The sequence below is a fragment of the Rhagoletis pomonella genome, unplaced genomic scaffold, assembly GCF_013731165.1.
Source record: "Rhagoletis pomonella isolate Grant_MI unplaced genomic scaffold, Rhpom_1.0 Rhpom_scaffold_00009, whole genome shotgun sequence".
Lineage (NCBI taxonomy): Eukaryota > Metazoa > Arthropoda > Insecta > Diptera > Tephritidae > Rhagoletis > Rhagoletis pomonella.
The window spans coordinates 419945-437941 of NW_023458563.1; the positions used below are offsets into that span (position 1 = coordinate 419945).

The 17997-nt window shown below is 35.3% G+C and overlaps 1 protein-coding gene across 1 annotated transcript in view; it reads left to right on the top strand.

The window, feature by feature from the left end:
• Positions 1 to 16145, top strand: part of LOC118745524 — a 418331-nt gene extending 402186 nt beyond the window's left edge. Inside the window, exon 4 of the mRNA XM_036478973.1 lies at positions 15958 to 16145. Coding sequence (XP_036334866.1) covers positions 15958 to 15973 — 16 coding nt within the window. The 3' untranslated portion in view covers positions 15974 to 16145. The remainder of the gene's footprint in view (positions 1 to 15957) is intronic.
• Positions 16146 to 17997: the final 1852 nt, after the last annotated feature.

Here is a 17997-nt window from a genome sequence, read left to right on the forward strand (position 1 = left end):
GAACGTTCTCGTCAGTTTTGTTCTCATTTTGGTTTTGGTTTTGACGCATTCTTGAGAACAAAACTACGACAATGGCATTTAGTTTCGATCATACATTTCGTTCTCAGTCCCTGTTTTAAAATATTAATATTTAATATTCTTTAAAATATACATACATACATACATATGTACACATGCATGTATGTATATGCATTTACAAAAATTAGAAGTTTGAATTTAAGTACAGAAACTAATGTTTTAATTTACTTTTCTTGTCTCCGTCTACTCAGGCAAGCGGTTAGGTGTACATAGTCGCGTACACTCTAGACATAAAAAAATAATTATAAAAAAAAATTTTCTCACTGAAAAAATATTTATCCTCACCAAAAAGATTATACAAGAAGCTTTATGTCGCATTACCCGGGTGTTTTTCATTTAACCGGCACCAACATATGTATATTACCCGGGTACCCGGGCAAATCGGGTAATACCCGACTACCCGGGTAATAAAAGCCCCGGGTAATACCCGGGTAATCGGGTACCCGGGTACCCGGGCATTACCCGAATTACCCGGGCACCCGGGTAATACCCGGGTAACCGGGTAACCGGGTACCCGGGTATCATCAGCCCTAGCATGTATGTAGGAAAATAGGAATCCATTACCTTTTTCTACCAAGAAAAGATTAATAACTACGGTTGAACGAAAAGATGCATCGCAATGTAAGCGAGCGGATGATGTGTAGCTTTGAAGCGACAAACAAAACAAAAAGTTTGAAAACTAACTCAAGTATGTTTTTTGTTCACGTTATCTCAACAGATGCTGTAGCCTAATGGATGCGTATTCGACTGCCCTGTTGTTGGTCACAGGTTCAAAACCTGTGGCACGGACTTAATTTTTTATATTTATTTCTATTTTTTTATTCTAGTTATAGATTCTATTCATAGTTTCTTAAAGCGACATGCGAGACATTACTTTCGCATGACATCGCGGATAAATTCTTGCATTTTTTCGTGCGTAGGTTATAGGGGCTATCTATTACTCTTTGCATTCCTATAGATTATCTTTTCCCACTGGGTATGCATGTATGATGCTTGGGGCGAAAATAATGGTTGATTATGCTCTAAAAACAATCTGTGTAAAAGATGACAATTTTTGGTCAATATCTTAGGCTCGCCCATGTCAATCAAAGTTCAATGTGTTAAAAAAATAAAAATTAATAAATACAGTAATCAATACAATTTTTTACTAAAATTGCAAGTATTTTCGAAAGTATTAGTACTACATAATTTAGTTTATGGACCTTTTTTGTAGAGAATCGAAATTAGCTAAGAAAAAATTTTTTTCCAAGTTATATTAAATAATAAAATATGGTTTTCAAATGGAAGAGTGTTAAGATATCACAGCGAGTGACGAAAGCAGCCACAGTGGCATGTTGAAATGACTTTTTTATTTAAATATACACGAGATTTGGAAGTTTTTATCCAGACGCCCAATCTACATGTCTGAGGTATCGTTGGAAAGGTCTTGCAGAGTGTGTTCAGAAAATGTTTTCAATTTTCATAAACGATTATCCGAAATGCGAATACTTTGCAAGTGGACCGATAAAACGTATACATGGCAAAAAAATTACATATTGTAGCCAATATTTTTGCCTGTGGTCGTAGGAGTATTTGTGTAACAAAACTGGTCAAATGCCATATTTATCAACTTTGATAAAAATGTCTTTAAAATATTATTTCTGAAGCTATATAACGGAGCTATCAACGGGCAGCCATAAAAGTTCCCACATCTACTAACTTTTGACGTACGTCAAAGAGAACATAGTCCTTTTAATAATATTTTTTTTTCTGTGCTTTAAATACCTGCCTTGCTTTCTTTTTTATTATGATTTTTTTGGACCAATCTTAAAAAAACTACTAGACACAAAAGAAGAAAGTGTGCACTGTAATGTTTAACCAAATTTTCGTTATTTGCTTCTGATGTTAAATATATTCGTTTCAATAATTTTAAATGGGGCTCTTTGGTGAATTTATTTTTAGCAAAAATTTTAAAAACAGTAGTTTTGTTTACTTGTTGTATATTTTTTTTTTTCATAGGGATATGCAGTGGATCCTTGGCTAAAAACTTCTGTAGTAAAACTCTCCCTTCTTTGCTATTTAAAGTCAATGAGTAAGCTCCTTCAATAGGGATTTCCAGTAGAAATGATCAACGTCTAGCTATAAAGAGAATCGATGCTCAAATAATTAAAAAGCTGTAGGTCTGACCTTTAATTAGATAAGAATTACGTAACTATCTGTTATTCAAATGCTTATAAAAAAACGGGGTGCTTTAAAAAAAAATACCAATATTCTCAAACGACCAAGAATACTGTTTAAAATTTACGTATCTGCATACGGCAGTGTAGATACATTGTTTTTGATCAGTATGCAGGCTACAAACCCGGCTGAATTACTGGAAAAAGTGTAGATACTGCAATATTTTTGCTGATACCCACGTTTTGCATCAGTATTTATCGAAAATTTCTGCGGATACTGCAAAAGTGCTAATTTAACTTTATCATTATTTATAATTTGAAAACTCTTTTTCCAGACGAATTCAACGATGTGAATATCTCATTTACGAAGAAAAATGCAGATACCACATTTTAAATCAGTACGGCTGTATAGTACCTATGTATACACATTTGGGTACTACATTATGTATCCCCAGTCCTTTCCACACTATACACAGCATCCCTCTTACTGTGTGTGTCGCATTTTTACCGAAGTCAGGTAATCCTTCTCTTTAACGGCGTGGAGAAAATCCTGGATCAACACATCAGAGAAATCAACCTAACGGAACAACCATTGAATAAGAACCAATTTGCATATCAACCAGGTAAATGCGCTCAGACTGCCATGCATAGCCGTACGTCAAAAATTGAAAAGGTTCTGAATTCTAAGCTTTTGAAACCACGTCAAATGGAGCAATAAGGAGCAATGGAGGATTGAGGCGTGCCTCAATTCGCGACCACTGAGTCCCTCTTGAAATGAGACAAATGACCTGGAACCCCTTACTCCAGTCCATTTTCTCACTGGTGGACTTCTTATAGCTCCACCAGAACCGTGAATGAGAACCCTGCCTCCATCGCCAATCGATGGCAGAAACTAAAAGCACTGCATCAGACGTTTTGTAGGCGATGGAAAGTGGAGTACTTAGCTGAATTACAAAAGCGAATTAGATGGAAGCACCCCAAGGAGAATATAAAAAACAAGTGATCTCGTAGTTACCAAGGAATACAATTTACCCCCAACTGAATGGAGATTGGGGGGAGTTGTCAACTTACACCCCGGTACCGATCACAGAGAGCGTGTGGTGGACATCTTGACGGAGAAAGGTCAAGTCACCAGACCACTTGTGAAGTTGGTTTTACTCCCGCCATACAACGGTGGAAACTCAGAGTCAACACCCACCTTCTTCACCCTTATTCAATTCCACTTCCTATTACGACCATATTCCACTTCCTTACATGGGGAGGGATTCCACGCATAAATAGTAAAAACTTGCAAAAGGATATTCTTTTACACATTTTGTGGTGATGGTTCTTACTCGGGTATCCCCGAGTTGATCTGGGTTACAAATAATCAACCACCGACAGATCTAGGACTATAAAAAACAAAATTGCAGAGTAGCGAACTACTCCGACTGAGAATGAGATGAAAACAGTGAACAACTAGCAAGTATAAAAAGAAAATTATTAATTATACTTTGAAATTTTTAAAGTCACCATATGATTCCTAAGCTTGCTGATTCCCTACTTGTTTTATCATAAAAATATTATAGATATCGATGAGGCAATTTTAGTGAATACCCGCCCAAAATAAACAATTAAAAATAATAATAAAAAAAATTATAATATTTAAACTCACAGATCTTTGATTCCGGTGCGGGTTGATGGACAAAATAGTTAGACTGCTTTCCTTAGTATACCCTTTATCCGTGTATTTTCCAACATCCCGTTATAAAACACAAATGAATTAGTTTCCAATTTTCGTTAGTAAATAGAGAAAAGGAATGCAGAAAAATTAATACGTTTGTTACCACGCAAAAAGAATTTCCATTATTATGACTCCACGTGCTACCAGCATGGCAGGCAAACTCGGGAAACGCGCCACATTTTTTCACCGATAGCGATGGACACGGAGATGGTGAGACAATGCATCCGCCCGGGCAAAGAAAATTAACATCAGGCTCCGCCGCCGAAGTTGGTTCATATATATGGAACGGCAGCCAACAATTACGACTCCGCTGAGGATGTTGCTGAAGACCGCAGGCACCAAGAAGGAACAAAAAGCATTTTATATGTATTAACGTTTCTTCTACTAAGTATTTTAGTTTCACAAAACACATACGATATAGGACTTGTTCGAGTTGCATATCACCTGCAGTATCGGGCGAATCATGAAAGGATCGTGTTTAGTATGCAGCTCTAGCAATGTTGTATCTGTAAAGTTGTTGCAACGTTCTTTTTGCAGATTTGTATCAGTGCTACAATATAGCTGTTTTTATTGCGATCCTCGAACGAGCCCACAAAACGAGACACAGGCAACAACGCACAGTTCTCCAGCCGTTTATATTTATTTAATTATTGTATTGCTTAGTTCACCTGGACTCTACAAAATACAAACTTATTGAGCATCAACATTGGTTTAGCATTTTTTGCAGCGACCCAGAATATTGCGCCCAGTGCAAATCCAAGGCCAGTAGGTATCCAAGTGCATTATTGCTTTGTTGTTGGATAACCCACTCCCATCGTTAACGAACTCGTGACATTGGAAATCCACTAGTAAGGGATGAAATATGACACATAGCCACCAACACCCATCAGTATCTTTACTATTTATGAAATGCAAACTAAGCTTTAAAGTAGCGTCCTTTTCAAAAATAAGCAGGGCCTTGTAGGAAATCAAATTTCGTCAAGTTATTACAGTCTGCATATTTTTTTACACTCTTGCAACTTTCATTCATTGTAGTTTCCGAAACCTCTATATTAGCACAAATTCTGTAATCATAATGTATGCGTGCGACATTTTTCGCAAGCACTGTGCCAAAAGTTACATATATGTGGTTAAATCGGATGCGATGTTTTTGTTCGCGAACACCATTCCGAATGATAGTTTTTCTACACTTGAATGTGCGGGCTTTTTACGTATTCTCCAAGCTTACATATTTGACAAAAATTATTGCGCATTGCGAGATCAAAATTACTGATACACTGGCCCATGCGGCTCGTATCGCGGCCAATGTATTGCTCAAATTTCGAGCGGTGACCGCCAGAAAAACAAAAAAACGCGTGTCTTCTCTCAATGTCGGTTTTTTGACAGCAAGCCGGTAGTGTTGAGACTCTGCCCCAATAAACGATGCCGCCACATGGGTCATGGATACTTTTAGTTGATTTGTGCGTTTTGAGTCCAACCGATATTTGGCCACAGACGATACATTTAGTCTTAGGGTTCCTTTAACTGAAAAGCAAATATAATATTAATTATAACACATATTAACATTTTTTTTAATTTTACCCAGATTGCGTCATGCTTCCGTAATTGCCTCTTGCTCAATGAATATTTCAATGGTGTAGGTAAATGAATTTGCCTCAATGACCTTTTTCAGTGACATTGAATGACATTTGTACATACATATGTGTACATATACATACATTCCACAAAGCGAACGCAATACGTCAGTTCGCATCGCGTTTCGTCATTCAGGTTCACTCGTTGGTCGTAATAAAATAAATACACTTTTACCTACTTAAAGATGCATTGTACTAACTTTTTATAATTATTTCACATATTTTAATGTAAACTTTGAGAGAGAATATAACATTTTCTAATAAAATTTGAAATTAAACTTATGAAATTATGCGTATGAGTAGGGTTGCCATATTCTGAAACAGAGAAAGGAGTATATTTCTATTTTCGATAGAAAAAAAGCAGTACAGAACTTAAAAAAGGAGGACAATTTATGTTTTGATTTTTTTGTGCAATTTATTGTTACAAATTACCATTATTTACATAGGTACAAACAAACAGGGATATCATAGAAATCTTTTTCAAAGCAACAATAAATGTTAAAAAAATAACTAAATTTTACAAAAGAATTCCCGGCTATTCCTGAATGTATGGCAATTTTTATACCCGAGCGCACTTGTGCACAAGGGTATTATAACTTTGTCCACATAACGGTTGTTTGTAACAGGCAAAACGAATCGAGATAGATATAGACAAATGTATACATAAATGATCAGAATGAAAAGAGAAATCGATTAAGCGGTGACTGTCTGTCCGTCCGTCTGTGCACACGATAACTCGAGTAAAAATTGAGATATCTTAACGAAAATTGGTACGTGCACTTCTTTCTGGCGTAGGACGGACGGTATTGAAAATGGGCAAAATCGGACAATAACCACGTGCACCTCCCATATAACGGTAATTTTCAGAAATACGAAAACTGCGATATTTTTGAAACTACTGAAGATTATTCACTCAAAATTGATATTTACAATAAGTTTTAGACGAAAAATAATAACATTATAAATTTTTGCAAAATGGGCTTAGCCACGCCCACTTATGGTTACGTGTGTATATCTTGGTAACCGCTGCACCAATTTCTTCCAAACTTGGTACAGTTGTTAACCTTAGTATAACATACGAAATGGCAGAAAATTTTTAAAATCGGACAATAACCACGCCCACATCCCATATAACGGTAATTTAGAGAAATACGAAATCTTCAATAAATCAGTAATTATTGAAGGTAATTTATTCAAAATTAATGCTTGCAACAATTCTTTACCAAGAAATACGTTTGGGATAAAATTTTTAAAAATGGGCGTGACACCGCCCACTTATGATCACATATATGTATCTCGGTAACCGTTCTACCAATTTGTACCAAACTCGTTGTGGTTATTATGCTTGCCCATAGAAGCAAAACGTTGAAAATTATTGAAATCGAACTAAAATTACGGCCGCTTTTCATATAACAGTAAATTTCAGAAATGCTTGAAACTTCAATATTTTGAAATTTTAGGACGCTAATTTACTCAAAATTGATACACCCCGGTTTACCATGTAGCGGTAGCTTTCGGAAAGGTAAAAAACATATATTTAATACTTGCGCCGGGTATTTAATGTTCGGCTCCGCCCGAACTTAGACTTTCTTACTTGTTTTATTTTATAATTTTTCTGATTTTTATACCCAAGGGCCCTGCACCTACCTGCCTACGACCATGCTTACACCTTTTAACTATCACACTTAACTTTACTTACTAAGTAGTGTTTGCCACAATATAAATGGCAAAGTACAGGGCGTAAAATAATAACTAAAAATAATAATAAAAGAGTCCTTTAGTCCTTTATTAGTATTTTTTGCTAACTTTATAAATAGTTTACTTTAATTTTATTAATTAGTTTTAAAACTTTAATCCTTATTTCCATTTGCCAGCTTTGGGAGATAACTACATGCTTTTTTCAGGTGTATTTTTTTTTTTTAGATTTTGTGTAAAAACAAAAAGAAAACTGTTTAGGTATAGGGTTCGTCGAATGAATGGCCTCCTAGTCACCAGTTCCGAGTCTTTTCGATTGCTGAGTATGAGGCTTTATGTTGGACAAAAGACAGAGTATAAAGGAGCCAAATGGAGGAAATCAGCCTATGGTTACAGAAGAGATCGTCACTACACACGAATAAAGGTGCGCTAGTGTTTTGACGGCGAAAAAAGGCGCGTAAAAAAATATTGCGAAAAATGATGCTTATGAAAAACTTCGGCGAAGTATGTTAAGAGTGTCTAGTGACGATATGTAATAAAGTAACCGACGAAGACTTGCGTACCGCTTGAGCTCTTCTCTCAAAGGGTTTACCGCTGGTAAACGCAAATGAAGGTTAAAATTTAAAAACTTATTAATAAAATTTAAGTAAAATCTGTGGATAATTAACTATAAACTACTTTTTTCGCAAAATCTATAAAGTGTGCAACAGTTATTATTTTACGCCCTGTATATGATAAAATATTAATAGCTGGAAAAAGGAGTACAAAATAAGTACATTTCCAGATTTTTTTTTGGGAGTACAAGGGAGTACATTACGATAAAAAGGAGTACGTTTACTCCCAAAAGCAGTACGTCTGGCAACCCTACATATGAGCTACTCTGTTTTTAGCCGAGTATCACCTACAGTGGCATTCAAACTTTTTTTGGTTGGCAGGCCAGTTGTAGGATTGCGAGAATGGCTAAAAACTCACCAAGTGTCGATTATTACATTTTCGGCAACTCCATGCGCTGAAGCTGATCTGCTAATTACGAATATTAGTTTAAGTAGCCGTTGTCGGGTGCGGACGCGTTTTTTATTCGCTCCTGTTTTTGCCTATTCTGTTAAAAGTTTCTAATATATTTCGCTGCATACGCATGTACATATGTATATGCACTTGCTTACGTCATGACGAACTGTGTTAAATGCAATACTCAGTGCGAAGCTGAGTTGATTTGTTGTGGCATATGCGAGAACATTATCCATAATAGATGTGCTATATTAAATTCTGATTGCTTAAATCTGCTAAATAAACAATAAGAACGTGTTGTATACGTGTGACAATTGTATCAACAATTTACCACCGTTCTCTAAAGCGAACATAAGTGATGCTTTGAAACATTTCAGCATGTTAAAAAACTTGTTAAACTCTGCTGCAAACATTCACATAAACTCAGGAAGTTTGGGTGAAGGTGATAACAAATCCAATAGAATCCGAACACGCTCTCAATCTAAGGTCAGTGACACCACTGACTCGATTCAACAGCTAAGTGCAGTGAAGAGTGCATTGAAACCTAGTGGTGTGACAACAAAACAGTCTGGTGCAAACTCGCCTATTAAAAATACACGCTCTCCTGACAGATCGAATTCAGTGGTTAATGCGGGTGGAAATGACAAAATTAATAACCTACCGCCTAATGACTCTTTGACTTCGTTGTCAACATCTACTGGAGCTGTGACGGCCGATCAAATATCTTTACAAGCTTCAAATGTCGATGGCGCTCTTTCGTGTGCTACTAACACATATTCTACCGACAGCAATTATGCGATGAGCCGAATTCCAAACGCCGCTCTTTCGTGTCCCGCTACTACGAATGCAAATGTGACCAATAATAGTGTTGAGAGCGTAACATATTCCGGTTCTCTCACGTATGCTGCTGCTGCAGCCGCTGCTACTGCAGCCTCTTCTGCTGCTTCACGTTCCATGTCTCTCGATGCACACGCGAAAGCTAAACAGCGGAAGATTATTATTGGATGTAACCCGAGTGCGGAGTTAGCAGTTGCTTCTCCCATGAAGTGGTTGCATTTGTCGTCGTTTAAGTCCTCAGTAACTGCGGGGCATATTATTAAATATGTCTGTAAACATTCGTCGATCCCATCAGCAGCTTTTTCTTGCTATGTGCTTGTTAAGAAAGATGTGTGTGCTGACTCTTTGAAAAGAGTACATTTTAAGCTTGGAATCTCTTCTATGTTCTATAGTAAGCTACTTAACTCCACAATCTGGCCTGCTAATGTGACAGTGCGGCCGTTCAAATTTTTTCAAAAGCAAGGGGGGACACCGCAGGCCACGTAGCGTCATCGGCTCAACCGTGTCATGTTACCTATCGCTCTGATTCGAAATATTCGCTTTATTTTCAAAATGTAAGCGGAATGCGAACAAATTCATCTCAGTTTTATCGCCGCACATCATTGCTTGAATATGATTTCTTGGCCATAACTGAGACATGGTTCAATAACAACATCTCCTCCAGCGAATTCTTTGATCGCAACTATAACGTATACCGCAAGGATCGTAGCTCTACTGCTACGGGTTATGAAAAAGGTTGCGGTGTCATGCTTGCTGTAAGAGCGGATTTGTGCAGCAGTTTAATTACACTTGATCTAGTAGATGATTTTCTTGATCAAATTTGCGTTAGGATTAAGTTTTCATATAATAAATCATTAATATTAATACTTTCATATATTCCTCCATGTAGTAACATTGAGATTTATCAAAAACATTTAGAAAATCTGGTTCATATCATCAATATTGGCAAAGACTCCGATGAAATAATTTTTCTTGGTGATTTTAATTTAACAAATATATATTGGTCTTACCGTGGTAATAATTTACTTCCGCATAACTTCAGGTCTGACATCGACAACCATTTCATCAGTACCTTGTTATCTTATGGCTTTAATCAGCACAACGCGATTTTAAATGATAACGGTAGAATGCTGGATTTAGTATTTTCTTCCAATGATTTAAAATTATCTTGTGAGGAATGCTTACATCCAATTTTGAATAATAGCTTTCATCATAAGGCGATCTTTGTTAGAATAAATTTCTAAACATTTCAAAATAATGAGACCAATCTTTTAGAAGAGCGTGACTACCTTATGGCGGATTACGTAGCGTTAAATAATTTTTTGAACTCCATTGATTGGGCGTTTCTAAACACCTCTAATTGTCCAACCGTTTCTTATGACATTTTACGCGAGAATCTGAATTCGACTATCTCCCGCTATGTCCCTTTGAAAAGACCCATAACCCGAAATAACCTTGGTTTAACTCTAAACTCTGCAATTTAAAGAACATACAAAATAAAGCTTTAAAGAAATTTAAGAATAGTAATTCAGATGCAGATCGTCTAAATTTCTATCGCTTGAGAAAGGATTTTGACTGCCTCCATAGTTTTTTATTTAGACATTATATGTATACTGTTGAAGCCAACCTCAAATCTAATCCATCAAGTTTCTGGCACTTTATCGACCCTAAAAGGAAAACAAATGGTTTCCCCACTAGTTTGCAGTATGATGGCGTTACCTCCACAAATGCATTAGACTCATGTGATTTATTCACTAAATTTTTCCAGAAAGTTTATGAGAACCAAGCCTCTTTTTTAACCCCAACATTTACATCTACACGTTTGCCTACAATCACATCTTTCACTGTGTCAGAGGAAGATGTTCTGTTATTCGAGCTCAAAGTCAGACTGAGAAGGTTTCTCGCAGCTTTTTTTTAAAAATTGCTCCAACGCAATAGTCTTTCCTATTACGCTACTATTTCAAGTATGTCTTAGTAAAGGAGTTTTTTTAAGCCAATGGAAGGTATGTACCATTGTTCCAGTTTTCAAATCCGGTGATCGTAATGACGTCTGTAACTACAGACCCATAGTTAACCAGAGCACTCTGGCTAAGTTATTTGACCATATAATTCAGGTCAAATTGTTTGATCATGCAAATAGTGTGATATGTAAATTCCAACATGGATTCTTTCCGAGCAGATCAACCTGTACAAATTTAGCCATATTAACAAATCACGTAATTAATGCATTTGAAAGTCGCGCGCAATTGGACGTTATCTATACGGACTTCTCCAAAGCGTTTGATAAAGTAAACCACTTAATTCTCTTGAAGAAGCTGGAGTCCTATGGTGTTAGTGGTAAATTACTTGATTTTTTTCGCTAGTTTCCTAACCCAAAGGAAACTCTTTGTTAAAATTGGATGTGCAACATCAAGAGTTACTGTCGACGCGTTGTCAGGTATACCGCAGGGTACCCACTGTGGACCACTCCTGTTTTTATTATTCATTAACGATCTGCCTGATTGCTTTAAGTTTTCTAACTGCTTATTGTTCGCTGATGACGTGAAGTTGTTCTCTGTTGTGCGCGACTACTCAGATAGTTGTAAAGTACAACATGATCTCGACGCGCTGGTACAATGATGCAGTTTAAATCGGCTACAACTGAATATAAATAAGTGCCACATTCTTACATTTTCTAGGAAGGCTAATAATAACATTGTATACGACTACGAGTTAAATAGCTTCGAATTATCCAGATGCAATGAAATGAAAGATTTGGGTGTTATCTTTGATCCGAAACTTACTTTCTCGAAACATATAGACTATATTGTATCCAAGGCTTTTGCAATGCTAGGGTTTATAAGAAGAAATACCAGAGAGTTTAAGGATCCATTTACTTTGAAATCTCTCTATATTTCACTAATCCGGAGTCGCCTTGAATATTGTTCTCTAATATGGAGTCCCTATTACGACATACATTCAAATAGAATATAATGCGTTCAAAAGGTATTCACAAAGATCGCTTTGTGTAAGTTATCGTGGCATAGTTTCCTCCCCTCTTATATTGAGAGGCGGAAGTTACTTGGATTGCAATCCTTGCATGACAGGAGAACGTATTTCTCTATAATTTTTATATACAATATTATTAATGGTCGTATTAATTGTACGTATCTTGCAAATTTGCTCATATTGTATATTCCACCGCGAAACCTGAGGAATAATCGACTATTTGAATGTGCAACGCACTCAACGAATTATGGTGATAATGAACCAATTTCTAGATGTGTTAGTCTTTGTAATACATACGCAAGTTTAATTGATTTTGATCTGAATATTAATAAGTTTAAATTAAATTTGTTTATGCAATTTAATTAATTATTTTAATAGTTCTAATTAGTCTGTAAGAATTGAATTCTGTAGACTGTAATTAAATAAATAAAGTCATCAATTGAAATGATATTTTTCATAAGAGCACTTAACATTGGCACTTCCAAACATAATAAATGCAATTTACATTTTTCGATGAGATTAAAATTTAACTTTGCCCATGCATCCCTTCACAATGGAATGTATGCCACTTGTGCGATCCACCCATGAACTAAAAATACAAGATCACGTACGAAGGCGACGTTGTATTTGTAACTAATTTTGAGAAAAAAGTTTGCGAAAGCGGGTTCGTTTACATCACAAGCTCCACTATTTTACACTTTTATTCAAGTAAAGAAGAGTTAATTCAACATGACAACAAATTTTAAAGCATTTTGTTGCATCATTTTACCTAAATTGTGCGTTTAAAGTGGCTGACAATAATTTTGGCTAATTTTGGTTTTCGTTGTTTTCTTTGCTTTGTTTACTTTTCGCTCGCTTTCCAGTGAAACAAGATGGCGTAGAACTCGCTAAAAAAAATCGACTTTTTCACTCTCTTGTTCTTACGTGATTTTGTGTCTTTCGTTCATGCGATCCACCTTTAATTTTTGTGGGTCGCATGCTGACATTAAGCCTATTTTACACGTGTTCGTTTTTGAAGTGAAAATAATTGGAAATAATGCCATGTTCACACTGATTTATTTAAATAATATGTGAAGTTGATCATGCCAAATATTAGACAATTTGTAACTACATTACTCACTACCCAACAATATTTAAATAAATGGTCTCCATTATGTACGGATCGCAAAAATATTGAGTTTGGAGCGGAGACTCGGCCTCTCCGCCCGAACATTGATAGGGGAGCTAAATAAATGGAAATCAATATGAGCGGATCGCAATTATATTGAACTTGGAGCGGAGACTCGGTCTCTCCGCCCGAACATTGATAGGAGATCGGAAACTTGGACTTTCCGACCCTTATTACGACACGAACATCTAAGGATGGCTGGATAGGTAACCAGGCCTTTCCGACCACGCCATCAAGCGCGACGAAATCGCGGAGCGGAAACCAGGCCTTTCCGCCCGCACCAGCAAACAATACTTTCGGGCGCCTACCGCGCCTAATTAAAATATTCATAACGCATTAATATAATTTTCTGAATATATTTTGCAATGAATTTTTTACACATATTTATTTTTACCTTTTATTTCTCAATAAAGTGCTTTGAAATATGGCCACGTTTGTACATTTTTTTCTCTCTCTCCTCTCCCAGCAGTAGGAAGAAGAACGGAAGCGCTGGTCAGCGAAGCCATCTTTTTTTTGCAATTTTGAGAAAACTAAAATTAATGAAATTGTAAGCAGACTAAGGTGAGCTTGGTAGCTGCATCGTAGCAAGTTATTTTCCAGATGTTGCGTAACGCAAGGGGGCCGGTATGTTTAGGCCTTTAGCCTAAATATTACGTATTTACGAACCGCCCTAATGCCATCATACATACGTGCTTAAGTCTGTATAAGCATATGGCTATGTGTATACACAAACACATACATAAACTATACATACATTAAATATAATATCCCGCCGGATAATGAACTTTCGTTAAGTTTCCCCTTACCGTCGGTTACTGTCCGGCGGTCCGAGTTAAGGTCCCGTAAACCTTTTACTTCACTTCGGCTTAGAAGATCTAATAACGCAGACAGCAGCTACCAGGCCACCGTCACTAAGGTAATACCATTGTTACTTATACCAATATTTGTTTACCTTTGACTCTGAATATTTTTAAATAAAAAAAATACTAAAAAAAAAAAACTATTTCGCTTTGGCTATATTTTCAGTGCACTTTGATAAAGTATCTATATTTTTATGGGAAATCGATCCCGATTCGCTTCAAACTAAATTAATATATATACGCGAGTGCAAAAGACATTTCGCGGGTGACTTTCTGAAAAAAGCAATCTTGTGAGATAGTGCGTCATTCCGGTTGCTAAAAGTAAGACTGCGAGTAGTGCTTGTGATTTTCGTCCTATAAGTGTTCTTCCTTGTCTGTCTAAAGTCTTCGAGAAGCTTATGACAAAGCAAATTAACTTGCATATTAACAAATTTAATTTACTCTCCCCGTTCCAGTCTGGGGATAGGGCAAAGCAAAGATGTTCCACTGCAGTTATTAAAATTCTGGACGATATACGAATTTCTTATGACAATAACCAATTAACTTTATTATGCTTGCTGAACTTCTCTAAAACCTTCGACTCGGTGAACCACAGACTACTTTGCATCAAATTAAGTAATAATTTTGGCTTCGGGGAGTCTGCTATACGACTGGTGAGCAGCTACCTAGAAGGTAGGACTCAGAGTGTAAGGGTCGGTACCGAATTTTCTAGTCTTAAACCTCTGTGTACTGGTGTTCCCCAAGGCGCAATACTGGGACCGCTACTATTCAGTTGATTTGTAAATGACATTTTTAGCACATGCAAGTCTGTGGAAATGCATACATATGCAGATGATATTTAGCTCTTCTTGTCAGGACCTCATGACCAATCCTTGTGCTCTATGTTTAACTGTGATCTGTCCTCTATATCTTCTTGGGCGTTAAAAAATTAGCAATGATAAATTCTATGTGTTACCCATTTCTAAGTGTCTCATTCCCTTCTCTGCTATACTTATATATATATGATATATATTAATAATAAGTGTCTTAAATTTGTGTCTAAATTAACGAACCTTGGTTTTGTAATTATCTCTAGTCCTTACTGTGATGATCACGTGAACTTCATAATAAGCAAAGTATTCATCACTCTACGTAAATTAAGAATGTTTACGGCGGTCGACATCAGGAGAAAACTTGTAATACAACTGATTTTACCAATAATCTGTTATCCTGAATATATTTACAGCAAACCTAGTTCTCAATCTGCTCATAAAATTGAAGTAATTTTCAAACACGGAGCACGTTATGTAATTGGTTTGGCTAAATTTAATCATATTTCTGGTTTGAGATCTCGCCTATTGAGTTGTGAGATATCTGAGTACTTGAAAGCAAGGAATTGTATTTTTCCATTCCGTTTAATGTCGGATGAGCTACTTAGCTATCTGTGTAATAAGCTAACCTTTCCAAAATCCGCCCGTATAAGCGACTTAATTTTACCTAGCTATAATAGCATGTTTACGTTTCTCTCGTTGTGTTTTTATTTAGGTAATACTGTTAGTTTTTAGTCTTAGGATTAGTTGCATTTTTATTTTATTTTTAACTGACTTCACAAAAAGGAGAAGGTTATCAGTTCGTCGGAAAATTTTTTATGTACGCTTCCGCATAACTTTGGACCACATTAACCGATTTCGATTATTCTTTTTTCACCGGAAAGGTGGTCCCATAATAATTTTGTTTATATCTGATAATTGGATCATGAAGAAATTAACGATAATCTTAAATTTTTATATGAGAATTGAAGTCGGTTTTGTTTTTTGCTTAAACATTACAGAGAACGTAAAGTATAGAGAAGGACCGAAAACTATGAATGCCACATTTTTCGAGCCAACTGAACAAGCGAAGCGCATTTTAAGAGCGACGAATATTTGGAATACTTAACAGCGAGAGCAAAATACAAAGCGTGAGCTTTTGGAATGTTAATTAAATATGAATATTGATGATTTTTGTGATAGTGTTTGATTTTTGAGAAAATAATTGTTTTAGTAAAAAAATTTTATTTTTTTTCGGTGATTTGTACAAATGACATGAAATTAAATCGAAAATATTATAATATAATGTTATATTATAACATTTTCCGATTTTTGTGACATTTTGTTAATGATTGCAATTAGAAAACTCCCATAAGTGTGTGTTTTCTGGTAAAAACATTTTTTGATAAAAATCCTTTTTTCCGATGATTTCTACAAATACCGTATAAAATAAATCGAAAATGTTATACAGAATTTTTTTGATTTTTGTAATATTTTCAATTATAAAACTGTATTGGAGTAAGATTTTTTTGTAAATAGATTTTTAGGGAAAAAATAATTTCTTTTCGGTGATTTGTACAATCAACTTTAAAATAAATCGAAAATCTTATAGAACATTTTCCAATTTTTGTGATATTTTCAAGTAAAAAACTGTATTGGTATTGGCTTTAAAAAAAAACCAAAACCTGTGAAAAAATCTTTTGTGCTAAACTAAGCCGAAACTATTTAAGCACATTTTCCTAATTTTCGATATTTATGAAAATAACTAAGTCTTTTTTTAAATCTTTTCGATTTAGAATTTTTTTGAAAAAAAACCAAAACTGTGAAAAGAATTATTTTCCATTTTTTTGTAGAGATCTCCCTAAACTAAGTCGAAAGTCTGAATGAATTTTTCGCATTTTTTCGATATTTATGGAAATAATTCCATTTCTAATTATTTTCGACTTGGAAACTTTTTAAACTTTTTCTAAAAACACTAAAAATCTGAAAACGTCGGATTTTCGCAGCAATTAGTAAAGATCTCGCTAATCTAAGCCGAAACAATTTAAAAAAATTTTCAACATTTTCAATATTTATTCAGTTCTCAAATATTTTCTAATAAAGTCGTGTAAGTTGCCATTGGATGGGTGGCAGCTTCGCTACTCATGTGCATGTTTGTCCCCCACGTTGTCATTTACATATCTAATTAATAAATAAACCTAAATTTATAAAGCACACATTTGTAAACTTCATTTCAATGATATTACCTATTTCTGCTACCAAATTTTTCATGCATCCAAAAAGACAAACAAACGAAAATGTAAGTATGTATGCATTTATAAATGTACATATGTACATACATATATACGATTGGTCTGCTTTCTGCGAATCGGCACCAGATTAGCACGTGCGCGAAACCATTAACCCTACGTTTACGAAATATTTAAATTTTCGCATAACTTTGCGTTAATAAGGTAATACTTATACATTTTGTATGGAGAATAATAGTAATTAATTTAAATCTCTGCATGTAACCATGTTCTCGACGATACATGTATCTTTCATGAAGATTAAATATAAAAAGCGTTGTAAAATAGTGTGTTATTAACAGCTGGAACCAAAAAAACTATGTCCGCTAAAATGGGTTTAACGCAAAATTGAATTGACATTTTTACACGCGTACATGCATATATACATATACACATGTACAGTGGAGTAGCACTAGCGTGGACATCGCATTGGTTGTATGTGTTTGAATCTTTTTATGGTACTGAAGATTTGGTTACGGATGAAGAAAATTTAAAATAAACTGCGGATATATATAAATATATATTTATAAACGCTTTGAAGTATAGAAATTTTTAATATTAAAAAGTAAATAAAATAATTTTTTTGCATTTATGCAAATGGTGTTCAAGGCACATTGACACACCTGTCTAAAAATCATGGCACGTCATGGACAAAAATTTAACAATTTCGGACCGAAAAATGTGAAAACGAGCTAAGTTGCCACGTTACATTTATGAACTTCCTATAAAACCACATATGTTTGTGATTTTAGAAGTTTTGATTTTATTAAAAAA